General features: G+C 45.1%; 1 protein-coding gene across 3 annotated transcripts in view; it reads right to left on the bottom strand.

Moving 5' to 3' along the window:
• Window positions 1–2,115: 2,115 nt before the first annotated feature.
• The window catches only part of mast2 (microtubule associated serine/threonine kinase 2), a 112,415-nt gene continuing 87,732 nt past the window's right edge, over window positions 2,116–26,798 (bottom strand). For all 3 annotated transcript variants that reach the window (XM_041039620.1, XM_041039619.1, XM_041039621.1), the window contains 23 exons: window positions 25,825–25,900; window positions 25,043–25,252; window positions 19,123–19,224; window positions 17,200–17,332; window positions 16,922–16,989; window positions 16,499–16,602; window positions 16,114–16,322; window positions 15,887–16,025; window positions 15,626–15,758; window positions 15,164–15,329; window positions 14,133–14,234; window positions 13,472–13,594; window positions 13,278–13,387; window positions 12,755–12,909; window positions 12,361–12,509; window positions 11,850–12,029; window positions 11,242–11,493; window positions 10,822–11,048; window positions 10,218–10,340; window positions 9,812–9,948; window positions 9,520–9,707; window positions 8,843–9,396; window positions 2,116–8,520 (listed from right to left, as the gene is read on the bottom strand). In XM_041039620.1, coding sequence (XP_040895554.1) covers window positions 6,958–8,520; window positions 8,843–9,396; window positions 9,520–9,707; window positions 9,812–9,948; window positions 10,218–10,340; window positions 10,822–11,048; window positions 11,242–11,493; window positions 11,850–12,029; window positions 12,361–12,509; window positions 12,755–12,909; window positions 13,278–13,387; window positions 13,472–13,594; window positions 14,133–14,234; window positions 15,164–15,329; window positions 15,626–15,758; window positions 15,887–16,025; window positions 16,114–16,322; window positions 16,499–16,602; window positions 16,922–16,989; window positions 17,200–17,332; window positions 19,123–19,224; window positions 25,043–25,252; window positions 25,825–25,900 — 5,203 coding nt within the window. In that variant the 3' untranslated portion in view covers window positions 2,116–6,957. The remainder of the gene's footprint in view (window positions 8,521–8,842; window positions 9,397–9,519; window positions 9,708–9,811; window positions 9,949–10,217; window positions 10,341–10,821; window positions 11,049–11,241; window positions 11,494–11,849; window positions 12,030–12,360; window positions 12,510–12,754; window positions 12,910–13,277; window positions 13,388–13,471; window positions 13,595–14,132; window positions 14,235–15,163; window positions 15,330–15,625; window positions 15,759–15,886; window positions 16,026–16,113; window positions 16,323–16,498; window positions 16,603–16,921; window positions 16,990–17,199; window positions 17,333–19,122; window positions 19,225–25,042; window positions 25,253–25,824; window positions 25,901–26,798) is intronic.

Raw genomic sequence — 26,798 nt, forward strand, 5'->3', positions numbered from 1 at the left:
AAATCTTGATTGAGGATTTGGAGCGATCCAGTTAGACCCCGTTTTGGACTTCAAACATGAGGCTGTCCATCATGAGGTCAGTCAAATGGTCAAAGACACGTCTGAGTCTGATGGTCTCAGTTTTCTTGTTTGACTGATGGCACGTGGCCGAGTCCAGGCAGTTGTTTCCTCTGGTTCTCTTTTCCGTTGTCCTTCTCCCTCCCCCACATCCCCCCCCCCCCCCCCCCCCCCCCCCCTCCTCCCCAGCAGCCTGGAATGAATTTGCCCGGTCATGTAGAGCAGTGTCAGAGTGAGGCGAAGCTGGCAATTCATCACCCTGCGCTGCCTGCCTGTCACTGCTCCTCCACAGTTTTTTCTTGTGTGTGTGTGTGTGTGTGTAGGACGGCTGTTTGCCTGCTGTCAGAGCTCCTCACCACCACCATGTGTACTTCCATCCCCTCAGGACCTCCAGTAAAGACTGAGAGAGACCCTTCGCTCTTTTCCTCTGCTCTGACAGCTCCCCGCGGACGCCTGGATGGATGGAAGGAATCGAGATGGGGAAGGAGGGTGAGGCAGGAGAGAGGAGAGAGAGACCCAATTATCTCAGAATGCAGCGGTAGGTGGTGTTTAAATCAAGCGACGCGACCCCTGACCTCAACAGTCGATTGGCGGGAGAGCGAGGTGGTTTAGCGAGAAGCTGCAGCAGCACTGAGGAAAGCTGCTGCCGTTCCACTTTACCACTGTTTCTTCTTCAGAGCACGGCAGCCCCGCGGCACTGCTCAGATTAGTCATTACCCCGCGTAAATGCGCCGCAAGCCCCACTGAAGCTGTCTCTCAAGACCATTAAGACGCCTGAAATCTACCGCAGAGACAGAGGGGGACAGGGGACACGCATCCAGCAGCTGATTGGCCCATTTGAAGCCCCATTAGTGAGCCTGGTGCTGCAAAAAATCCACAGTTTAACTGACTGGATGGAGCCACTTCACTGATAACACACAGAAGTGCGGGGAAAATGAGTTTACAGATAATTTATTGCCACTTCTCTGCTCAGCCTCACTCTGCCGAAGGACAGCAGGACCTGATGAGAAGAAATGACTGACAATCAAATGTCTGGCATGAACCAGGAGATGGGGGAGCAATCCAACATCACAGTTATGAGCTGAAAGATCAGAGGAGAGGAAAATACCCAGGATACTACACTGTAAAACAAAGTCACTTGTATAAAACTGAATCATAAGGATGCTGCTTGTGCTTGTGTTGGTTTCTCACTCTCCTCTGGTCATGTCTCTTCATGCAGATTAGATTTCTGCCTCCATCTCCATTCAACAGGGGACTGGAATGAAGTTTGTGGTGCAGGATTTCAGATGATGTTTGGTTTTGCCGTCATGTGCCTCTTTATTTGACACTTGTTCTTCCTTCATCACCTCTCAGTATCAAACATCTGGGCAAACAGGATCCTGCATCAAGACCAGGTGTATGTATGTGTGATATATCAAGGCAGAGCATGGAGGGAAATGAAGAAATATTTACATGTTTTGTCTTCAACGAATAAATGTATTTTAACAAAGCGGCTTTACAACACTGAAGTCAAAAATAAAAGAAACCAATTCTAAAAAAAAAGTTCATTTTCTCTGGAAACCAGATGAAATATTCTCACATTTTTCAGTTGTTTTAAAAAAATCAAACATCAAAGGTGAGTTTTTAGGTCAGTTTTTAACTTGAGTCATTTGTTGTTGTTGTTGTTGTTGTGCTGACATTTTTCTTTCTAGTTTCCAGATCTTAACTTAATGAAATTAACTTTGACACTAAAAACTTTTCATTGTTTGACAGGACTGGTATATGAAAGTATAAAAATGAGAGCAGGATTTTAAGGTGACTGAGTCACAGACTAAAAGAACTTGATAAGGCAGAGAGTTTTTTGCAGTGTAGCGGCTCCCTGCAGCCCGAGCCACGGTTTAAACCTGGGGCCTGTTATCACTTATTGTTTCTGACTTTATGTGAGTTCAGTGGCAGAAGCCTCCCCTCAAAACTCTGCCTTAATGTAAAAAGCATGATGTTCCAAACAAAACATGATGATAAAGCAGAGCGAGAGAAAACACATCATAAAACACAATCAGCACACAGCACTCTGATCCATACATAAAAAAAAAAAAACTTTATTATTGTTGTAAGGTAAGATTGACAACAACATGCTTTTACCACAATAAAAAATAAAAAGATATTGCACTGGTTTTACTCTAGCAATGTTTTTTTTTCTCTCTCTTAACGTCTTTCTCAAGCTTTTACGGTGCACGCCTGAATCTTCCTCCTCCTCTTCATCGCATCAAACACACAACACACACAGCTGGGAAATACTGCGACTGTCTGCAAGAGACAAGTCAATAAAAGACGGTTTTTGCTGCCTCTTCAGACACAGATACAAGCTTAACGGACTGCACATTGAAACATCACTGAATCTCATCTAATGGTGGTTTAGAACGTGTGTATGTGTGTGTGTGTGTGTGTGTGTGTGTGTGTATGTGTGTGTGTGAATATGTGCTGTGTGCCGTAGTGGTAAAAAGGCTTGGCCTCGTACCTCGTCATACCCAAAGTCACATGTTTAAATCATCTATGTGCCTCAGAGACAGAACTGAAACTGTTCCTGCTCAGAGTCAGAGGTGTACGGAAGCTCATAAGTGACAAACCCACAACTTACAATAATCAGTCAATCAGACAGTGGAGGTTTGGTATCTGAGTGCAAGTACAGACAGTATCAGCAACACAAAGCTTACTAAATATAAGTGGACACATTTGACAGATTTGTCTTCCACAGGACAGGCCAATGAGTTAATCAGTGAGAAAACTTTGACAATGGGACAGAAAAATCTTGACAGTATTTCAGCTTGAGCGAGAGATTTGTCGTTTTAAATTGAAAATTTTCTCAGTTTGCAGCTGCTGACTGGGGAAATCTTGGCAGACAGGTTTTAACAGGACAAACCGACATGGAGCTGCGTTGTATCTACAGAGTTTTATCAATGAAAAACTTGATGTTGAGTTGTTTTGGCTGACTAAAAAGACTTTCACATTTCTGGCTGATTTGCTTTAACAGGAAAATTCCAGAGTCGGGATCTGAGGGTTTCAGTTTCTTTAGGATTTATTTTAAAGGAAACTGATGGAGCTAAATGAAAAGCGCTTGATGTTACTTAAACATTTTCAGGTCAAACCTAATGAGCTCTGCTGTGCTCTGAGTTTCAGCTTGTGTGCAAAGAACAGGCTCTGTGTGTTTTTGTTACTGACTGACTCAGTTGTCTCCGCAAATTTAGAATCTTGTGTCCTAATTTTTTTGGTTCCTGATTAAAATCTAATTTATGGCTAAAGTGAGGGTTGGACAGATGCAAGTGTTTGTACAAAATTTAACATCTCAGAACTTCAGAGTCTTTGTTGATTGTAGGAAAATATCTTAATGTTTCTCAAAGTAAATTATCTGTTCAAAAACTTTGAAACCTTTCAAAAATGTCTCTGAACCCTGATGAGTAACAAACCGTGCTCGATAAAACCTGACGACACAGCTCACGTCCTCAAACCCTGACTTTCAGAGCGTTTGGATTTTCTATTGACTTGTGGTTTAATGAACTTATAGCTGTAGCTGTGTGTGTCGGTTTGTGGTCCCTGGCCACAGAGGAGCAGAGGTGCATGATGGGTAAACACAAGCTGGAGGTCGAACAAAATGCTGAGTGTAACTGCTGAACTGACCGGGACAGGACAGAGGAGCCAGAGGGACGCTGGGTAGTGTGTGTGTGTGTGCATGTGTGGTCAACAGGCTCAGGGCTTGAGATTAATGACTCCACCAGGAAAACTGACACTTGCTTCACTCTCCAGCAGATGGCTGCACCATCATCTTTACACACAGGAGAAGGGGAGTGTGTGTGTGTGTGTGTGTGTGGCAGCTGTCCATGTAACATTAATAGGAAAACCAGCAGAGAGCAGATGGGCTGGACTGTGTATGATTACACACAAACACACTCGGGTTATTACGTTTAGAGAATCTCATGCTGGTATTTTATCACCTTGGACCTGGTTCTGAACCAAAGTCCGGCTCTGTTTTCTCCGCCAAACTTTTCTGAACCTCACAGTTCTGTCCTCGTGTGCTGTAAAGCTTCAGTGTTTATGAATCTGTCTGTGTTCACACTCATGTCTCAGCTGCAGACTGATCTCTGCTTTTTTCGTGCCACCTCTTAAGTTTCTGAGCAGCGCATTGAGACTGAGTCAATCATCTGGTTACACCGCGCTGAGAGCCGAGGAGTCTGGGTTGTGTATGAATAACATCTAATGTAGAGGGTTAAATGACCAAAAGCGATTCTGTTCAGGTCTGACACCACCAAAGAAAGACGTCGTTAGTCACCCGACTGGCCGAAGCATAACGCAGGCAGATCCTAAGAGGTCAAAAGCTCCTGCTTCCTCTGTGCCGGTCTCAGCACCACTGATCTATTCCACAGACACACCCGGTAACACACTCCTGCACCGCCACAGGACCACAAGCACTGTGCATGAGAGCGGAGATGATTTTGACATATGTGCACTGAATCTTCCTCCATCACAGACGACCTCTTCATCACACGAAATACTAACACACCACGCAATGATCAGGAGTCGCCTAAACACACAGACGAGTTGTTGGTAATGATCCTAGTCTGCCCGAGGAGGTTTGATTGCTACAGGCAACAAGTTCCATTGACAAAAAACAAAAAACCCCAACAACAAAAGAAAACACAAAAAAATAAACATGTAAACATAATACAGAGACAGTGTTGATGTCAGTTTAACAGTGTCCTTTAAATGAGCCAGTAGGCTCGTAATTAAACTGGAATCTGTGAACTCTGCTGTCGTTAAAGACACAAAACACTGAGGGAGGTTTAGTTCATCTAAAACTCAGCACGACAACGTCAGCCTGCAGGCAACGTTTAAATGTACAACGCGAGTGGACTCACACCTGGGTCGGGGCTCGGTGTGAATTTAAAGAGGTGACTTTCTTCAAAATATGACTCAAACCAAACCAAAAAAAAAAAAACCCCAAAAAACAAAATAAAAACTGTTGAAACAAACGTACAGTAGGAATCAAAGATGTCGTCAGGACAACACAGAAGGAAACAAAGGAAAATAGAGGTGGCATATTAAAAAAACAACAACAACAAAACAACACAAAAAAACAGGTGGAACTGAATTTAACAGGCTAACTGCATTTTGTTTTTACCTACTGAAGCAACAATAGAACTGAGCTGCAACTCCACACACGGCAGTCAGTGGTCAAACGTCTGTACCAGCTTCGCTTTTAGTGAGTTTTAGTCTTTTTTATCAGACAAATGACGTAAAGGATTTGTGCCAAACGTGACGCCCAACACAGACATGTAGAGAGCTCAGCACACATACACAGGTAGCAGGGAGTCCTGAACAGCGTTAACCCTAAAACACACACACGCACACACTCTCACTCTCACACTCAAGGTATAAAACAGATGCACAACAGAACTTTAAATACTCATATATATATACATAACCATGCACAAACTAACAAACGCTCTCTCCCTCTCACACACACTCACACAATGTAAAGTCGGACAACTTTACAGGATTAGAGGCAAAAACACAGCAAGTTGGTCCAGATACCAAATAAAACTACTGCAGCCTCCAGAGGCTGATGGGGCCAGAAATAAAAAGGTGGTGGTCCGACAGAGCAGTGTCTCTAAAACTATCCCAGTCAGGTTGGATCCTTCACTCCAGCCGAGAGTCTGTGTAAAGTCAGGAAATTGTTTAAATCTTTGGCTTCATGACTGGATGTGTTTGGACCTAAAACACAGGCGAAGCTGTGAGTTAAAACACACCAGGTAAGCCTGGTCTGACTCTGCTGACAGAGGCATCACATAAAGCTCCCTACTTTCCAGGCAGTCAGTCAGTGGTTTCCAGATATTTGAAATTTAACTTGGAGAGAACTGAAACTAACTCTGCTACATCAAGCCTGTTGTCAAGGCGAAGGTCGAGAGTTCAGACTGATTTGGGAAAGTCTGCATCTCATAAATACATCTTTGAATCTGGGATTTAAACTGTAGATTCATTCATTCCAGTTCTGTGCCTGGCTGCACCTTTCACGTCTCCACCATTTGATGCATCCACACAAACCTTATCTAACGCAACGATGGCATTCAAACGAATCTCTTCACATTGCTGAACCACGCCTGGAGCCTGTGCTCGGGGAATACATCGCCCCTTCACAAGACCTGCAGAGTCGGATCATCAGGGAGTACAGCGAGAGGAGAATTGAATTTGGCTAAGTTAGCTGGGTGCTGAGTGTTCATTGACGGTGCAGATTTACTCCTATTAAACACACGGTAATGCATTTACACAGACTGCTAAACATACGCTGGACTTTATTGCTGAGATACAATCTTTTTCCAGTCACGGCTGAGTGGACGTTGTTGGGCAAGGAAAGAAAGTGTGTTCGGTAAAACACGGCCTGAACTGTGAGGAACACGGGTGCAGGCTCTACTGAACATCAAGGTGAAAGATAATGAGGCAGCAGACGAAGACCATGGGTGAGAAAGTTGAGTGTAATGTTTCTACACCTCTAAAATTGTATGTGCACGGACCACTGAGCTCTTTATTTCTAGCCCCTTTCACGTCTGCAGGAAGAGAGGGAACGCCGACGCCTTATCTTGTGGCGTTTAGTCTTAAAGCAGGAACCAAAGCGTCAGGACACCAAAATAACTCACACGAACAAAAACAGCACAGAACAGCTGGAATGGAACTAGGGCTACCACATCTGTCTCTGCTTCTGATAGCTCTCTGTCTCTCTCTACACCTTTCTGTTGCTGTGAAGGTCAAACTCTCTGGTAAGTGCGAAGTTACTAATATGTTGTTTTCTTCCAAACATGCAGTTTGTGTGAGTCTTAAAACCAAGCCAGCACTGAGTGGTGTGATCTGTACATTTTGTTCTGGTTCTTGCTGCTACGTCTTCTTGCTGGTTGCTTTGTCTTGCTGCGAGGAGGTGGACGTGGCGTTGGCGGCGGCGGCTGTCGTCTGGGGTTCAGACCTCCTGCGCTGTGGCTCAGATGCAGAGGTGGGGAGGCTCGTGTGAAGGATGGGCTGAGCTGCTGCTGCTGCACCCAGCCGCTGTGCGGATGAAAAGGTGGACGCGTTCTCCCTACCTGCAGACCCTGATGTGGGTCTTTCTGGGACATCCTTACAGGATGGCGGTGCTGGGGCTAGGAAGTCTTTTTGGGTTGAGGTTTTGGCCAATCTCTGCGAGGTGGTGGGTGAAGCAACTCGCTCAGTTTTCTGTCTGGTTGGGGACTCTGAAAGGTGAGGCGACTGAGGGGTCGGAAGCTGTTTGGAGGGAAATGAAAGAGGGTCAGTTGGTGGGACTTCTGGGATGCCACCTCTGGATGGTTTCTGGTCCTTCTGGCTCTTGTCTGCAGCTGTGCTGAGTTTGACAGGACCAAGAACGCTCTTAGCTACTATCGCCAGCTGGGACACCACTTTGTCCACGCCACTCTCAGGGGGCGGAACTGGGGAGCTTGAACTTGAGTTGGAGCTGGAAGTGGATGATGACGACGATGTGCTCAGACTTGCAGCAGCAGCAGCTGCACATAGTCTCCGGTTGTCTGCCTCTTTCTTCTCCTTGGAGATGCCTGGAGAGGAGCAGGAGGTGCGGGCTGTCTCTCGGCTGTCAGTGGCTTGGCAGTCTGTAGTACTTGTGGTTGTTCTGTGGTCAGGAGTGCTTGTAGTGATTGTGGTAGATGGGATTGTGGTTCTAGGGCTGTCCAGAGTTCGGTCTTCAACCCTGGACTCTGACAGACCAGTTTTACCCCTCACGCTCTTCGAGTCTTGTGGAGAAGCCGGCTTAAGAAAAGTGTCTTTGCTGACTGAGATGAATGCACTGCCTGGAGTGGAGAAGGGAAGGGGGCCCTGAGTGGTTTTTGTGGTACCGCTGTGCTCCTGAACCTTCCTCTCTTCTTGTACACCATCTTCTGTGGATGAGGCAGAGCTTCTGTCTTTTAGTCCAGGGGAGGAGGTGCTCTGACTGGGCTTTCTCTCTGTGACCAAAGGGAGGGTTTGTGTGGGAGTGGACCTGCCTGCCTGTGAGGGCCCTGTGTGGGTGAATGTAGCATGAGGGGTACAGGGGGAAAGGCAGAGGGATGGCAGAGTGCCTCCAGGGCCTGTTCTCACAGTGGTGGGCCTCAGCAGGGGAGGAGGGGTGAAGGTCGCCCCCCTGCGTCCGTCCTGGCTGTCCTCTGAGCCCTCATCTGTCTCGTCCTCAGATGAATCGACCTCGTGTATGGCGTCTTGCTTCTGCAGCGACTCCCTCCGCTCGGCTCTGTCCTGCCGGATGGCCGATAGTTTGTCCTTCAGTTTGCTCTTCCCGGGGGCCAGACCCAGCGAGCCGGACACCGCGATGAGGGCACTGTCCCCTTCCTGACGCCCTAACTTCCTAGAAGAGGAGTGTTTCTGCAGGCTGCCCTTCTCCACGCCTCGTCCTGCTGAGGACAGCAGGCCCTCGCTGGCTGATTCCTGACGGTCAGTGAGGAAAAAGACACAGAATGGCCTCGTCAAAATAAGAGAAATCCCAAAATATGCACAGTGAAAGGAGAAGCTTCACAGTCTGTAGAACAGCTTTGTCGTTAACCTGCGTTATCCCTGCAACGCCTCTGTGTCCCCTGGGGGACATTTGAGAACCGCTGCTTTAACAGTGAACACTTTTAATGGTCCCTATCATCAGGTCTTTAAAGTCATTTCATCATCATTAAACCTTCTTATTTAAAGACACTATAATGGAATCAGTATCTGAATCAGATTTGGGTGCTGAAGGCAGTGGTGTGAGATAAACTCGTACCTGAAGACTCTGCAGGCTCGGCTCCCGCTGCAGAATTTCCTTCTTAAACTCCGAATGTGAGATGTCCAGGCTGTGTTTACGACTCCCCACAGCTGCTCCCACGGCCAGCTTCTTCTCCCCCGCTGCTGCCACCCCAGAGGGAGACGAGGGGGAGCCAGAGAGGGAGGCAGCCAGTTTCTCAGCTGACTGCACCCTCTTGAGGAGCGGAGAGCGTGGAGGCTCGGCGCTCTTGGGTCTGGATATCTGCCTCACCAGGGGAGGGGAGGAGTGGAGCTTCACAGGGAACGACTGGCCAGCAGCAGACTGGCCCAGAGCATGGCTGGGCAGCGGAGAGGGAGAGCGCTGTGGTGAGCTGCTCTGAGGTGTGGGTGAAGGCGTTCGTGCCAGAGGGGAGAGGGGGATGTTGCCGGCAGACTTGCGTCGGGGAGAGCGGTACTGGCGCTGGAGCTTCGGGGCGAGGCCGTGCAGGGAGCTGGGCCGGATGTGGCCAGAGCTCGCCGGGGAATTTGGGACGCTGGAGCTGGGGGAGCTGCTCTGGGACGAGTTTCCACCAACTGGGGGAGGGGGGGGGGGGGGGGGTTAGTGATGCAGAAGAGTTATAGCGAGGAGTTAGTTAGTTTCACTTGTTAATAACTTTTACAACAGTACACAGGTGAGTGTCTGCCTGTGCCTCTCACCTGAGTGGGCAGAGTCTGGCGTGGACCTGTAGCCCTGCGTGGGGCTCCGTGGTGACAGGTTGTGTGTTGGCGAGCCGGGGCCGCTCTCCCCTGAGGACAGGGAGCGGTTCAAAGAGGACAGACTGCGGCTGGTATGGAGGAGAGACGCCTGCTTGGTGATCTTCCTGAACAGAGATGTTCTCTTCTTACTGCGAGACAAAACACAGAGAGGGATCAACTCATGAATCCACATAAGTGTGCTTCTCCATGCAACACACAAAGTGATGACTGATAAGACAGGTGTGTGTCTCACCTGTCCTGGCCCTCCTTGTTCTTGGTCTTCTTGTTGCGTCTCGCCATCTTGGATTTGTGGCTTGTCTTTCGGGCAGGGCCGACTTTGATGGACGTGTTCTCGAACGGGGTGGCAGAGATAGACACTTTAGCACCGCTCTGAGGGACAACAGGAAAAGTTTTTTTGATGTTGTTTTCTTTTTTTCAGTTTCAGCTCACTTAGATATCAGTGTGTGGGTGTTTTTCTGTTCACACGGATTTTATCCAGTTAAAAAGATGTACTTTGATTTCACACTTTTAAAACACTGGGAGAAGAAGAGAAAACTAAAAACAAACATGAAAATAATCCTGGTGTGATGAATCACTTTAAATCACTAATGCACACAAATAGAGCTGAGTAATACTTGTGAGTGATACTGTGATTGTACCTTCAGTATGAGCTCCACCACCTCGGTGTGAACCAGACCATGGACCGGCTCTCCGTTGACGTGTGTGATGAGGTCTCCCTCCCTCAGCCCCGCCTCGTGGGCCGGACCACCCTCCTCCACATGCTGATGGCGAACAGAGAGAGAGAGAGAGAGAGAGAGAGAGAGAGAGAGAGAGAGACAGAGAGAGAGAGGGAAATGAGAGAGGGAGTGGAAGAAAGAGGGAGACAGGGAAGAGGGAGGATGAAGGAGACAGTGGCGTGAGACAGCTGAACCTCTGGGTTGAGGCTGTTGTATTGTTGTTTACTGCCATCTTCTGTCAACAACAAGAATCCCAGCTCACTGAAACCACACTGTCACTATCACACAGCGAGTCTGAGTGAAAAACACCCTGACAGGCCTGCACCCATCTGATATTAATACCTGTATCACTGTGGTTAAATGTCAAATAAAGATTTTTCATTTCATATTTAGCAGCAGCTGAAATGTGACCTCATTTTATTTCATTCAGAAAAAGCTGGTTTAAACACAAATAAACAAATGTTGTTTGTGAGTGTGACCCCTCAAACTTACTGAATTTTCTCAGCTAACACATCTGAGGACTCACCCAGACCATGTGATGCACGGTGTAGATGTCAGAGTCTCCCATGTAGACTCTGATCGCCCTCAGGGTGAAGCCGTACTTCTTGCCCGCTCTGTGGATCACGATGGCGGGTTTGGCGCTGCTCACCGCCGGGGACAGGTCCCGGCTCGGAGAGGAGTCTCGAGATGATGGATTGGACGACAGTGAGTGGGGTGACATTGGGCTGGCCAGTGGCGAGGCTCCGTGGTGGTCTACGGACCGAGAGAAGAGGTAGACTTTGGTTGGTGAACTTGGCGTATTTACTACCTTATTTTTTCTACCTGTATGTATCAAATCATCAGTGCATCTTATCTTTACCATCAAAGTGAAAGATACATGTGATGTAAAAGAAACTCCAACACAGATTAAATGTGATCCTCGTGTTTAGCAGACTGACTCACTGACCTGCGGGGATCATCAGTGACAGTGTGGTGGCGGAGGCCGATTTGATGACCTTGTTGAGCGGTCTGGAGCTCGGAGTCGTTGTGTGTTTGTCTGTGTCTCCAGAAAGCAGCCGGTGGCGAGCCCTGCGAGCCGCCAGGTCACTGATGGCTTTTGGAGTCGCTGGAGAGTCGCTGTCTGCCGCACCTTTAGCGGCTCCACTGGCACCACCATTACCGCCATTGCCACGTTCACACACATCGCCTGAGCTGCCCGCTGCATTGACAGAGGAAGATGGAATTCAGGGTCAACGTTTCTGTGAATATCAGACTTAATACTCTAAAAAAAACTTTTTCAACCCAACTTTCACAACCCAAACATTTAATAGAGATTTTGGAAGTGGTTTTCCTCTGTAGTCCGGTTTGACAGGAGGGAAAGGACGATGCTATAAGACATATAATATTAGACAAACATTTATGTGACTGAAATTGTGATCAATCCCAATTAAAGAACGTTTAAACACTTATAGGGTGTAGTATTTGTAAAAAAAACTAATTTAAAAACTAATGTCAAAGCTTTGTCTTGTTGTGTTACATCCTCTCTGTGTCTCTGAAGTCTGTGTTTGCACTGACGTGTCAGAGTGGCCTTGCTCAGCTGACTGCAGGTGGAGCTCGGGGTGGTGGGAGACTCGTCCAGTTTCAGCTCCCTCTCCACTGGGAGCTCTGGGATGGCGAGGGGCAGCTCATCGCTCCGTGGGCCCCTCACTGCACTCGGGCCCAGCAGGCTGGGACTCTTACGACTTCCAGCAGCACCTGAGAGACACGGGACAGGCTGGGTTAAGACCTAGTCACAGCTCATTATATCCAGTTTATAAAACCATTCTCAAAACGAGGCTGTTTCAGAGAATTTGCCTCACACATGGTCGTCTGGCATCTATAGGTTGCTTGTAACCCTCACACTGTGTTGCTGTTGGTGGGGATGGACAACTTCCACAAACCAAAGAGAAAGTGTAACATGCCATATTTTACACACTGTAATGTACCACAGCGACAACTTCCTTTTATTCTGTCCACTATTTCGGGGCTGAGGCTCTGGAGTGCGAGTGACTACAGGCCATCAGTAGATCCTTCCTGTGGCCTTTACCTTGTCCTTGACCTCCTTCCTCCTCAGAGGAGATGGCAAAGCGTGGCATCTCAATGATGGCGGAGCAGCAGCGCCTCCGGACTGTCAGAGGTGGGCTGGAGTCACTCTCTGTGTGGGACGACTCCGAAACAGACAGACGCTTCCTCAGGCTGGAGAGGAGAAGGCGAGGAAAGCTCAGACACATGTACAAGTACAAAATAAGGCTGACACACGAGATACATCTCCTGCTTGCTTCTTATGTGAATTAATACATAACAGCAGAAAATATGCTAAATAGACAATAGTTTATGCTTCTTCTTGTTCTCTGGAACTTCAAAAAATAAAAATTAAGAATAAAGGATTAAAGTCCATGAATGCTTGAGTCTGTTTTGTCTTATGAGGCTGAAGAACTCACATCTCTGGAGATCCCACCAGCCAGGATCGATCTCTGGACTTGAGTCCACTCAGGCTGTCGATACGATCTCCTCCCTCCTCACTGAGGCTGCGTTTGGTGGGAGGAGGAGTCCTCTTCTCCTCGTGCAGAGACAGACGCTCCATGCTGCTGTACACCTGCACACAACCAGTCATAAGGGATATGACATTTAATATTTCATTTAACATTTTATATACTTCAGCTCTGATGTCACCTCACAGCAAAGCCTGTTAACCTCTTTTGACCTGAGAGTCCATGTTTAGGACTGAACTCATCATGTGACAATTAAAGACTCAGATTTCCTTTAGCCAAAATGTATACTTTATAGAGACAGAATATTTAAATCTAACTGAATCTATTTTTAAATCAGTTAAAACATATAAAAATCGGAAAAAACTCTAGCCTTCTTCAGCTGATGACAGAGAAGAGTTAGGGTGCAGTTTTACAGGAGGAAATCAGTGTTTGGATGATTGGTGTTGAGGTGTGTGGCTGTATGAGTGTGGACCTTGCTGAAGCGAGGCGAGCAGGAGGAGAACTGTCGGATCTCCACGTGTTCGTCATCGTTGGTGTCATCTTCCTCCTCTGAATCCACATGGTGGTACCGATCGGAACGAGCTGACAGAGACACAGTGATTAGGTTGTATGTTGAGTACAGTGTGAGCGGAGAACTTTCAGACTGTAAACCAGTCAGAGACGTACTGTCAAAGTAACTGGTGTCGTCTTCAGACTCCAACTGGGGGATGAACTCGGCTTTCTGCCTCAGCAGGCTGTTCCAGTCCAGCTCTGTGAAGAACGGGTGCTGCTTCACCTCAAAGGCACTTCCTGTGGAGAAGAAGGAGAGACGGAGAAGACAGAGAGGGAGGATGAAAAGGGGGGATGAAAAGCAAAGGAACAGAGGGGGAGGAAACAGTGAGTGAGACACATGAGGAAAGACATCAGTGAGATCTGACCAGCTCTGGGCGAAACAATCGGTAACCTGTTCACTCTATCAGGTATGATGAAACTCTGAGTGTGAATTAAAAAATAAACTGTCAGCATCAAAGCAAAACACTGTTAATACTGCTGTGATTTACCCTGAACACATCATCGGGCAAAAAAACAAGAACTGTGCAGAGCCCTGAGGTCCCACAAGATTCTGTCTTATCTTTTGGGCACAAGATGTTCAAGTGATTCCAAAGTAAAAGTTAAATTACTCACAGACCCTGACAGTTAAATCTGAGACACTATTTACACCCAGAATACTTCACAATAACATGCACGGAATGTATTTTAACGAACCAGGACCCCAGTGGAACGTTAATATGACCCTGTGTGTGTTACCTGTGAGTCTAAACATGCTGCCTGTGTGTGTGTGTGTTACCTGTGCCCAGCCTCTCCAGTGGATTCTGTCTCAGCAGTTTGGAGATGAGGTCCTGAGCGTCCTGAGGCAGAGCTTCATCTTCCTCTGGCCAGATGATTTCATCTAACACAAACACAAACATCAACACATGCTTCTGTCATTCTCTTAAATACCTTGGAGACCACAGAGAAAAAAACCACGAGGTGGAACACTGGTTCTCTGAAAAGTGCAAAGTACATTTCCGATCTCCGATACTCTCATGTCTGTAGCATCCTGTCTGTAGTGTTAACCCCCCCTCCCACCCCTCAAAGTCTGAGAACCACTGACAAATATCAGAGAGAAAAAGAGAAATACAGAACACAACTGAGGCATCAGGAGGCCCTTAGTACTTTATCACCACACTGCATCAATATGGAGAGACAGACTCAGACCATCATAAAAGAGATACAGAGGGATCAATACAGGTTTATGATCATTGATTTTCCGGCTCATCAAAGGGAAGTGAAAAGAGAAAAGGACGCAGAGGAGAAATCACAATTGATTTTATTCCTTGTAAGTCAGGCCTGTGCTCCTCTGCTGAAGAATAACATCTCTATCTGTCCTTTTCTGATGATTCTATCCAGTCTGCTGTTCTGTCTCCTGGAGGCCCCCAGACTCAAACACTGAACATTCACAGTAAAATACAGACAGAACAATACTTTAACTGGAGGACATCCACTTTTAAGTGTTTGATCCATAATGTAAGAACTCATTTTCTGGAGTCCAAGAGCCTTTATGAAAGCTAGTGTTTTTTCCCCTGCATTTAAAATAAAGTTCACTTTCAGTTCATCCTTGGTCCTCTCTTTTTGTCTTTCATCCGTGTCCACTTGCTGGCTTTGTTGTTGCTGATATATATTGCCTCTGCAAGTAAATCCATTAAACTGAGCTGATTTTGCTCCAAACTGTTTGTGTTATACAGCGAACGCTGGTGTGACTGGGCTCTAACAACGTCTCTAACTGGTCAGTAAAATGTGTGACTGATGACCAGAGTTACAAGAACTGAATCCACTCACCGCTGATGACCTGACCAAACAGCTCCTCCGGTGTGTCTCCGAAGAAGGGAGCGCAGCCCACCAGAAACTCGTACAGGATCACTCCCATTGCCCACCAGTCCACCGGCTTCCCGTAGCCCTGACGCAGGATGACCTCTGGGGCGATGTATTCTGGAGTGCCACACACCTGAAGAGGCATCGACGCACAGAAAATCAGTTTAGGACACGGACAGAGTGGTCGCAGGAACAAAGGCTAATTCAGTCAAACCCCATAATATTTAGATCAGAATTTCAAATCAAATATCAAACTCCCACAGTTGTTCTGCAAATAAAATGTGGAAGTGGAAGAATGCTTGCAGAAAAATGATTTACAGAAGGGTATTTAACTTTCTGGTAAGATAACTGCCCATTATACTGTATTTTATGGCAAAAAAAAAAAAAAAATTCACGAAGGTGCCAGAGGGTGAAGATGTGAGCTGGTACCTGTTTATCTAGGAACTCTCTGGTGTCTTTCTCGATATGTCCTTCATACAGGTTTGTGGTCAAACTCATCAAACCGATCTTTGAGAGACCGAAGTCCGTCAGCTTAATGTGTCCCATGGATGTGATCAGAAGACTGAAGGAGAGAAAATGAACGTTTACAACACAAAGTGCTGCTTAAAATTTACAGTACACTTACAGTAATGCTGTGTGTTTAAATTTTAGCATGATGACAAAGAAGAAAAGTGTGTGTGTGTGTCTTACTTGTCAGGTTTGAGATCTCTGTGTACGATGCCATAATTGTGAAGATACTCCAATGCAAGGACAGTCTCAGCAAAGTACATACGAGCCATGTCGACCGGCAAAGCTCCAATATTCTTCAGCAGTGTGGCACAGTCTCCACCTACAGACCAGAATTACAAAAGATTACACAACACAGGCCTACTGCGACTACTAATGATAAACTATAACAGTAATAATAAATATCTTACCCTCCACGTACTCCATCACCATGCAGAGGTGCCTCCTGGTCTCAAAGGAACAGAACATGGAGACAACAAACGGGTTCTCAGCGAATGTCAGGATGTCTCTCTCCACAAAGGCCTGCTGGATCTGGTTCCTCAGGATCAGGTTCTGCTTGTTGATCTTCTTCATGGCGAAACGCTGCCGGGTCTCTTTGTGCCGCACCAGAAACACGGCACTACAGCAAACAAGAAACCAAGGGATATTTATAAACTTCAGTGGTAAGATGTTTTCCTCTAATTAGTCATTAGTCAGAATCTTAAAATTAATATTACAGCCCAGGTCTTCCCTCTTATTTTGGAATGCAGATGGCATTAGAATTAGAATAACAAGACAAATTATATGCTGCTGTACCCATAGGCTCCGTTACTGATGAGCTTGATGTTTTCAAAGTCTTCCTCTCTGGGTGTTTTGGTTTTGGTCTGTGGTGGAGCTGCTGGGACTGTGGTTCCTCGGCTCTGAAGAACACACACAAAAAGAGAAAATGTTTACATCCAGTAAAGGGATGAGAAAAAAAAAAAAAAAACGTTTCAAAGTCATTTATCAAGGGGGAACAACTTTATTTTCTTAATTAATTATTGTGGCTCATCTGTTTTGCTCATTTGGATATTCACAGAAAAATATACAAACTGACTTTTTTTTTTAAAACTATAATTGAGAATCTAATTCAGCTGAACTGTTAGCAACCAGTTCTTTTAGCAGGTCATGTTTTATAAAGGGACATTCACTGTGACAGTGACATTACATGAATCCAACGTTTTCTGCTCATGTACTCACATCCACTGAGTCATCAGTCTCTGGGGTTTCTGGGTTCCCGCTGTCATAGCTGCTCAGCTGGGCCATTTCTACAGAGACACAGAGATCGGTCACCGAACTGAACCAGGACAGGAGACGTCCACAATAAAGAAACACAGAGAATCTTCTTAAATGTGTTATGTTAGGTTGACACAGTGAACCAAACACACAATACACCTGCTCCTACTGTTCATCACTTCACTACATCACTTGAAATAAAATAACACAAAGTAAAATTAAGATTGTGGTGATGTCGTTACCCTCCAGGGGGTCCCTGGTGAGGCCCAGCTGGCTGATGATGTATCTGGGGATGTCGGACTTGATGCCCTGGCCCTCCTTGGCATGGCCCTCTGCTGCTTCCAACAAGTGGTAGAACTCCTCAGGATCAAACTCCTGCAGGGCGGGTGAGCGGGTGGCAGAATGGACAGAGGGAGAGAAAGAAAGGTAAAGATTTAAGACAAAGAAAATGATGAATATTTACATAAAAATATAAAATCCTCATCAGAAAAATAAGCTTCAGCCTCTACAACAACAGCAACAACAACAACAACACACTTCCCCGTGTCCCTGACAAAGACACAGTAGAGGCTACTGCTGAAACTCACACACATACAGTAAGCCACCAGCGCCCCCCCGCCCCCCCTTCCCACCAACCTACCCACCCGTGTGCTTCCATTTGTAAAAACCCATCCTGTATGGTGTCACAGCTTCAGCTGCATGTGATTAGTCAAAACTACCAAGGTAGGAACCCAGGCAGCCTCCACTCCTGCCCCCACCCCTCCCCCATCCTCACCCTCCACTGCTCCTCCAATTATCCGTCTGTCTTTTACACTCGTTTTTTCTAGTCTGTCTTTATCTCTACTCCCCTCTTTACTTTCTCCTTCCTTGGCTCATTTCAGCACCAACCTGAGGATGGTTTCACCTGTTTGACCTCAGATATTCACCATTATCACCCAGACTGAAGGAGCTCTGTGAGGAGGGTGAAGAAAGTGTCTCTGCAGTTTATTCATAAAACGCTGCACCACCAGCTGAGAGGTGTTAATATGTCTGTGTGTGTGTGTGTGTGTGCATGTACATTAGGCTGATTTAAAATTCTCAGAGGAAGTCCATAAATGAATTGCCGCGGCTGAATCATTTCACACCGAAGAGCAGGAAGCTCTAAATTGTTTATTAACCATGCGTGGAGTTAAGCTGTACAATATGAAAAAGCTATTCCACTTAATACTGGTCATATTTCTCATTACAATCTTTCAAACACACTCTAATTTACAGCATTGTGCAGCAGTGTGATCAAAATCCAGACCTGCTCTGTGTAACTGATGAAGATAACCAACCAGCACGGGCTTTGATTAAAACATTTAAGAAACCAAGGCTGGAAATTTTCCACATTAAATTGATATGACACGTGATCAAAACATACTTTAACACGTATGTCTAACATAAGGCTTAGTACCATGTTTTTTTTTGGTATTATGAGCCCCATGTATTTTCTTGTAGCAGTATATCTTCTTGTCTGTTGATCGGTCAGTCAGTTGCTTTAAAGTTACAGTTCATGTGTTGTTCTGCTTAACGTTGTTATTTTTCTGTTGTTTACTTCACTCCGGTTGGTGTTGGATAAATACATTTATCTTAAATGTTGAACAGCATTATCAACAAAGTGTTCCATCAAAAGATAAAGTAAGTATTATCACTAGATTTTAATTATTGGATTACTACAACTGATACATGAATTTGAGAGCAGCAATTGGTTGAGGTGGAGCTCATTTTAACTGATTTACATCATGTTAGCAATTTAATCTATTGTATAATATTTGTATGTGAATTTTTTTTTATTTTCAAATGAAAATGTAATAGCATAAGCATAAAGCTTTTATTCTGAAACACAGACTAGATTTATACAGTGGCAGAAAAGAGAAACGTAAATAAAGGTGCGTAAAATATGTATTTAAGTCATGTACTTATTTATCAACAATAAACGATATCAATGAATGTTTTGCTTCTTATGATTATGATTAAAAAGGAAATAGTATTTTGAAAATCAATAGATTCAAAAAATAATTTGAAGTTTGTGTGTCCCTCCAGACTCCCAGAACTGAGTCTGCTTCACCTTCACCTTCATCAGACAACGGTCAGTCACTGTGTATAGGAAAATCATCAGTTGCCCGACGGTCAGTTTTTCTTACCAGACACTCGAGCAGACGCGCAGGCCGGGCGATGATGATCATCAGCTTCTTGACGAGCTGTGTGACGAAGGTAACCTCCACACTCTCTGAGCGCTCATGAGCCTGAACAATAACAGACAACAAAGCAACAGGAGGAAGGTCAGCGTAGCACACGAGAAAACACGTTCATTTCTGTCTTTATCTACCAATGTAAGACAAAAGATTTTCAGCTTATGGAAAAAACACAAATGAGATTTGAATGCACCTACAACAAAGGCACACTGTGTTGGAGATGACCCATCCTTCCTAATAATGTCTATTCATTATTTTGAATTATTCTTTAAATAATTCATCGTCCTGAACTTTTCTATGACCTTGAAGCTGTGCAGAAAATGTCTCATGTTGTGTTTGTCCTTCACAAACAACACAGAGTGAGCAGGCTGAGGACAAAACGGACGGTGGAGTCCTTCCCTCTGTGACACCTGAGAGCTAATCTAAATCAGAACGACCGCCGCCTCGCTCCCTGATATCCACCGTGAAATGTCTGTCAGCGTGAAGACAGAGCAATTTACCCAGCAATCCACTGTAACTGACTGGAAACGCATCTGGAGCAAACACTGATCCCCGGAAAGAAATGGGGTGGAAGAGTGTGTGTGTGTGTGTGTGTGTGCAAAGTGAAATGTATAACAGTTACAAACCACCCACTGTAAAACATGTTTCATAGTCTGGGGGTAATGTGTGTGTGCAGATGGAGTCTCGTGTGTATGTATTTATGAATGCAGCATGTATGTTGTATTCATAACGTATGTAGTGTGTGTGCATGTGTCAGACGGGCTAACAGAGTGGAGGAGGTGGTTCATAAACAAAGCGTGGTCGACTCGTTGCTGTTTGTCTAACAGAGCTGTGCTGACAGATGCTGGGGGCCCCGGGGGCCCCCGACCCCAACCCTGAATTATTTATAACTGTAATGAAAACTGGAAGGGAGGGGCGGGGGGAGGAGGGGGTCCATGTACTGTATGTGCACACTAAATATGTATTAGGGTGTGTATACGTACATGTAAGCGTGAAGGAGACTGAACGTGTGTGTGTGTGTGTGTGTGTGTGTGTGTGTGAGGACTGTACAGACCAGTGATCAGTGAGTAATGGACGGACTCCAACTGTGCAGCGGCTAATTAACAGAGTGTGTGAGACAGACTGTCCATTCACTCTGCAGGTCTCATGTCACAGAGAGTCCCCTGGTGGTTTCACAGTGTATGAAACTCATTTTAACTTAGGTTTCCAAAGATACGGATAACTTAGAAACAGAGTCTCCATTACATAGTTCATTTTGAAGGGAACGTGCTGCTAACAGTTCTTTAAGAAGCATGTTTAAGTGACGCTTATTGAAAACATTTGTTAAATATTAATATTTAAGATAAAAATACTAACCAATATATTTTTATCTATATTTATAACAACATCTTTCAGTTTATTGTTATTATTCTGTATTACTGTGTTGGCCAACAACAAACTTTAGCACAGAAATGCTAAAAACATGGTTTGATAAGGAACTTTTTTTCTGGATATTCTGATCTAAAAATAAGAAAGAATGTGATGTTTTTCTTGTTATTTAACTGTGCAATTCTTCAGTATAAGAATAAGAATAAATGGGTTGACCACAGGAGGTGATGTCACCCATCGAGTCCACTGAAGAGTACTCATCATTTTCTCCAAGCAGGTGGTGTTTCCAGTCCAACACAAAGCCAATTAAAACCAGATGTTTGCAGCTGTATCTGAGCCCTGATGACAACGCTGAAGGGTAGGAGCGAATGATCAACGTTTGGTGACCGATCACCGGAGCTGAGTTAGCACTCTGACCCCCCCACCCCCGCCCTCAGGTGACCTCCTGGAGTCTAACGGGGTCTCCCAGGGGTTCCAGCAGAGGATGGCCTGGATGAACGTTGCCATGGTGACCGCCAGGCAGGTCACTAAGGGCCCGTGACAGGGATGGATGAGAGTGAGGAAGTGAGATCGAGTGGTGGAAGTAAAGAGAGAGATGGAGGAGAGGGGTAAAGGTGGAGGAGAGATAAAAGACAAGACCAGGAGCAGAGGGGGACAGAAGGAGGAGAGGTGAGTCGGCCTCCTGCAAGTTCTGTAATGGGGTCATGACACCAGGAGAAGAAAGAGCGGATGGACGAATAAAGGAATGGATAAGCAAGAAGGACAAAGGCAAAGAACTAAGACCCGTCGAGACCAGAAGGAGTGAACTGATGAAAAATAAATGTTAGAGGAAGGCTGGTTTCACACACTGAAAACACAGGTGAGATTTTAAAACATGAGCTGATGAGGACGTGTGAAGCCTTTTTATGACGATTTCGTGACACAAAAACGTGAAAAACTTAAGTTCTCAAATGAATTCCTTTAAAATCTCTGGTTATTTGCATTTGCAGGATAGTGATGAAGTACCAGGATTTTTTGGGGGGGGCACATTTGGTAACTGAATTTCATATAAATATGATGACATAAAGTTCCATAAATTATAATTGATGATAGATAAAATATCTATATTGCCAAACCCTGCATGAAAACAAAAATGTCTTCACAATTAAATACAACAAGTGGAAAGTCAGCAAACGTATTTTCTTTCTCTGGTGATTTGGGTGAACTGAGCCTTTAAACAGAAAAGCAGCATATGAGAGAGACTTTAACTTCTGTCCAGACCCTGCAGGGTTTGTCTGAGACTTCAGGTAAACTCAGACGACAGCTGACATTTCAGTTCAGTGCTCAGGGTTTAAACTCACACACAAAAGCAGTGAAGGCAACACTTAAAGGAAAACTAATTATGAGCAAGTTCTAGCAAAGGCACTAAATGAAACACAAAGTTGTCCACTAGACAAGTACAGAACAGGTTCTGATTAAATTCTAATAAGCAAAATGTCTCTTTACTACTTAATTATTAACTGATCCAAAAGAATCAATCAAAATACAATTTATAACTCTGTCACCATCAGTAAAAATCGCCTGATGACTCGTTAAAAAGTCTAAATTATTAACAAGCTACAGAAAGAAACACCCACAGCAGCCGACTGATTACACAAAGATTTAATAATTAATGTTTTTGTCAGTGACTCCGGGACATCCTCAGTTATTTTTTTAAATATTTTCAATAGCAGCCACATTTCTTAGAAAACCGACAACAACAAGCACTGCTGTTTTTCTTTCTAATTAATTATAACTTAAAAGAAAGACAGCAGCAAATGAACTATAATGAAATATCAATAATAATCAATAATTAGGAACCAGGCCATTTCTGTGTATGTCACTGTTATTTCGCCTGAGCAACAGGAAGTTACAGCGACAGGAAGTTACAACCCGCCAAAACCAGAAAAAGGTGAAGCAGCAGCTCCTGAGGCATCGTATTACACCACCCAGAGCTGTGAGTGGAGTGAGTTGGAGTGAGTTCATTTACTGGAACTATTCAATAAAAAGCATCAAAAACTAACATGTCTCAATCTGCCCTGAGTCTGAGTGAGTCTGAGTGACCATCATCAGTGTGCCAATAAAGCTCAACCAAATCAAACCGAAATTGACTCAACTGCAAAGTCCGCCTCCTCCTCCTCCTCCCAGCTGTGAGTGAACACCGTCCACTCGCTCCACCTCATCACCTCCTCCAGCACCTCCTCCTTCTCCAGCCTCCTCTGCCACGAGATGAGTGACATGTCTCCTCCAAAGAACCAAAGCCGCAAGAACGACAAACAATCTCCATACACGATGCAGGGAGGGAGGATGCTTCCACACCTCCGTCCACCTGCTCACGGCCTCATCCTCTCCTCTCCTCTGTAGGTCTGCTCCACCTGCTGCCGTACTTGGCCGCCCGCCAAAAAAAACAGGCTAACGCCGCCCAACCGGTGATGTCATCGTCCAGCCCGCATTGCAGCTTCGGCGTCTGAGGCTTCTCCAGATGTGTCCAAGGCAAGTTCCTCACACCCTCCACAAGCATTCGAACAGGCTTCGTGCACGTACGTCCACCTCCCCTTCCACTACCACCCCCGACCAATCAGAGGCAGAGGAATCCCCTTGTATTCCCGCCCATCCCAAAACCCTCCAACTGCACCTCCTTCACCCCTCCTGCTTGTCTGGGAGACTCATCTGTCAGCCCCTGGTGACTGCTGGAGTGTGAAATTAAAATTCGAGAGGATGTGTGTGTGCGTGCTCGTCCACATATGTGTGTGTGTGTGTCTATGATTGAGAGATAGTTTGTGTGTGTGTGTGTCCCAGTACAACAGAAGGTCAATAAGAGGCCGGTGGGAGCCATAATGTCGCCCCCAGGCACTGCAAAACTGAGCTAATAGAGATGTCACCACTGCCACACACATGTAAATATATTTCTACGCTCACACACACACACAGAAATACGAGCAGAAATACACAAATACCGCCAGAAACATCCCATCATGCCAGGCTGCGATCAGCAGGTCAGAGCTGGTTGTCAGTAATAAACAGACAGCAGTTGTGTGTGAAGGAACGTGTGAGTGATGAGGGAGGTTTTATACGTTTGGGACCATAGTCTTTGTGCATTCGTATGACATCACACGGCGCCGACAGTTGTAGCCACGATGGGTGAACGAAGAAACGAGTCACACCGTGAGTTATTTCACGGTAAACCAAGCGTGACTGGGAAGGTGCCATAGTCATGATGTCTTCATCAAAAGTCCAGAGTAGGCTTTTTTTTTTTCCCACAGCAGACATTTGACATCTCATAGCAGTAAAAGTGGAAATTCTTTGTTTTAGTGGTTTATTAAATCCTAAAAAGTTTCTATGGAGTTTGGTACTTTTTGCTGGGTAAAAAAAGGTTTTGAAGCAGTTATGGTGGACAGTTAGCTGCTTTAAGTTCATCAGTTGTTCCGTGTCAACCGCAGTAATTACTAATTTATCAGCTGAAACGTGTGTCCAGCTGACCTGCCTTGTATTGACTGAAAGATGTTATGCCAGATGTTAACTGGATTTTATTAGTTAATGAAAGTTTTCCAACTGAACACTGTCTCCATTTTCCCTGTAATTAGTAGCAAGTTGCACGATCCGTTCCAGGAACCTGCCTGGAAACTGTGAGAGCCGCCTGAATTTGTTACCTAGTGAAATATATTTGCTCCAAACCTTTGTAATTGTCTTGATTCTCATAAAGTTTGTGATTGAAATAGCAGCATCAAAAATGCTCCGCCTTTTACAGATGTGAAAATTGGTCATAAATAAGGACTGGTAATGAGTAAAGGAGGGAATGATTTTGACATTGTATGTCATGACATTGTTTTTCTGGGACAGCTGAATGAGACTAAGCCTGAGTCCCGAATGTGAATCATTAAACCTTTGCTTTACCTGCTGTGATGAGTCAAAATGTGAAAGGAAGACAGAGGTTTGTAGAGAGATGGATATAATCTGAATGGGTCAGGAGCAGTTTGTGTGTTTTGATAAACAATTTGGACAAAAATAACTGGAGTTTCATCTGTTTGGCATCTTTCTAAAACAAGAACTAACTGTTAAATAAAGCTTTTTTAAAGACTAACATTTGAATATTCATCAGTGCTGCATGTTTTCTGATTTATTTTTTAATTTAATTACTTTCTCCTCTATTTCTTTTAAATATTGTTTTAGCACAGTGTGTCTCCAGTGGCCTCGTGTAGTAAAGACGATATATAAATAAGTTTGCCTTGCAAGAAGCCATTAATAAAGTGACTTTCATTTTTAACAAAATTAAATAAACCATGTCCATCAAATAATCGAAGAGATAAATATTTTTCCTTAATTTTTAAGGGAAAGAGTACAAGTTGCAAGCTGCAAGTGAATGTCTATCATTCATATCTTAGTTAATCTGTAATCTTCCTTTTAAGTTGTTTCTGGAGAACAGCTGGACTGGAAGTGAGAACTGCTGTGTGCAGGGCAGTGAATAAACTGTGGTTCGACTTACATCTTGCAGCAGCTTCTCCAGGTTTTCCTGGAGCTCGTAGAAATAGCGGGAGGTGATGAGGCCCTCTCTGCTTTTCTCCAGGCAGTCTCTGGACAGCTCTATCAGCTGATGGTGGATGAAGCTCAGGACCCCATCGGCCAGCGGGCACACTTTATCCGGGGCCGAGGAGGACAGCAGCTCAGCCAGACGCTCCTCCATTTGAGCAGTCGCCTGAGGGGAGGAGGGGGAGGAGGGGGGAGACAATCAAAGGAGGGGGAGAGGGATGAGTCACAGAGGAGGTGTACACACAGACACACACACACACACACACACACACACACACACACACACACACACACACACACACACACACACACACACGTGACCACAAAGCACATATGCACGGGACAATGCTCTATGTAAGAGAAAATCCCCTCAAATAAAATGATGAATCATTCAAAAACAGAATACTGGACACACTATGATAAAATACACAACCTGACACTTATCACATCACATCTTCACGACACCATTTAACACAAATAACCAAATATTTCTACACACGAGGCACAGAATGGAAATCTGAGACCATGTGAACAGTGACTGAACAGTTACAGATCACGAGTAACTGCCAGTGAGTGTTTTAAGTTGACAAGTTGCAAACACGACAATGTAAATAATGCTTTTTTTGTTGTCCATCGTTGTGCATTCTCCTCCCTCCTCCTTCTACACATCTGCTGCATTCACAGTGTATTTACTCTGTACAGGAAGTGTGTGTGTGTGTGTGTGTGTGTAGTACAAACCTTGGGGAACCTCTCCTTGTACACATGGTTCATCATCACAATCTCATGGTCAAAGGAGACAGGCGAGCGCCCGGGGCTGAAACAACAAGGACAAACAAATTCAGACGAGTTCAATTTTCAATTTAATTTTGCTCTGGCAATGAAGGACTCGACAGCTAACGTACCGTGGACCCACAAATATGGAAACTCTTTTTTTTTCTCGTTTAACACTTAGCATCTTTCATTCTGAGAGGGGTCAATCACTCATGGATCAAATTGTTCACACAGCCTAGGTCCACACTCAAAGCTTAGAAAACGATTTGGATCTTGACAATAATGTTCTTTTTAAACTGTTTTCTGTATTTTGCAGAACAGATCACCAGCTTCTGTGAATATATAACCACATTCTGACTTAATTTATAGCTCAGAACACAGGAGCAATGTACTTTTTAAATTTCAGGGGGTAAAGAAAATGACTAAGGTCCAAAATGAAGGTTTGTTGTGGATTTTGTTCTTTTAGAGGAGGCAGCGCTGCCTGCGTCTGAGCTGCAGAAGCAGAACTGACCAGACTGGATGTGACAGACAGGGTCGGTCAGGTGACCAGAGCACAGAGGGAATAAAAGTAGGATGGTGGTCACACACACTAAGGGGACCTTGGGGTCTTTATCATATGTGTGTCTTCAGTGGTGTAAAGAGAAAACCATGACAACCTCTGGACTCGCATGGTTGCACACACAGAACAGCACAAAGGTAACGCCTCTGGAGACCGGTGGACCAGTGGACCGACAGGCTGTGTCTGTGTGTGTGTGTGCAGATGTCAGTAATAAACTGGAGCTGCCCACTACTCAGCCGAGTGTCCATCAGCTCCCAGGGGCTTTTCATGACCTGACAGACTGACAGTGATGTCTCCTTCAGTCCACACCAGCTCCAACAGACGCTCAGTGGACTCCGTTCTCTCTCTATTTCCCTCCTCCAGGGACTCGTCTCTGTTCTTA

Source organism: Toxotes jaculatrix, chromosome 6 (genome assembly GCF_017976425.1).
Source record: "Toxotes jaculatrix isolate fToxJac2 chromosome 6, fToxJac2.pri, whole genome shotgun sequence".
In the NCBI taxonomy this organism is placed as follows: Eukaryota; Metazoa; Chordata; class Actinopteri; family Toxotidae; genus Toxotes; species Toxotes jaculatrix.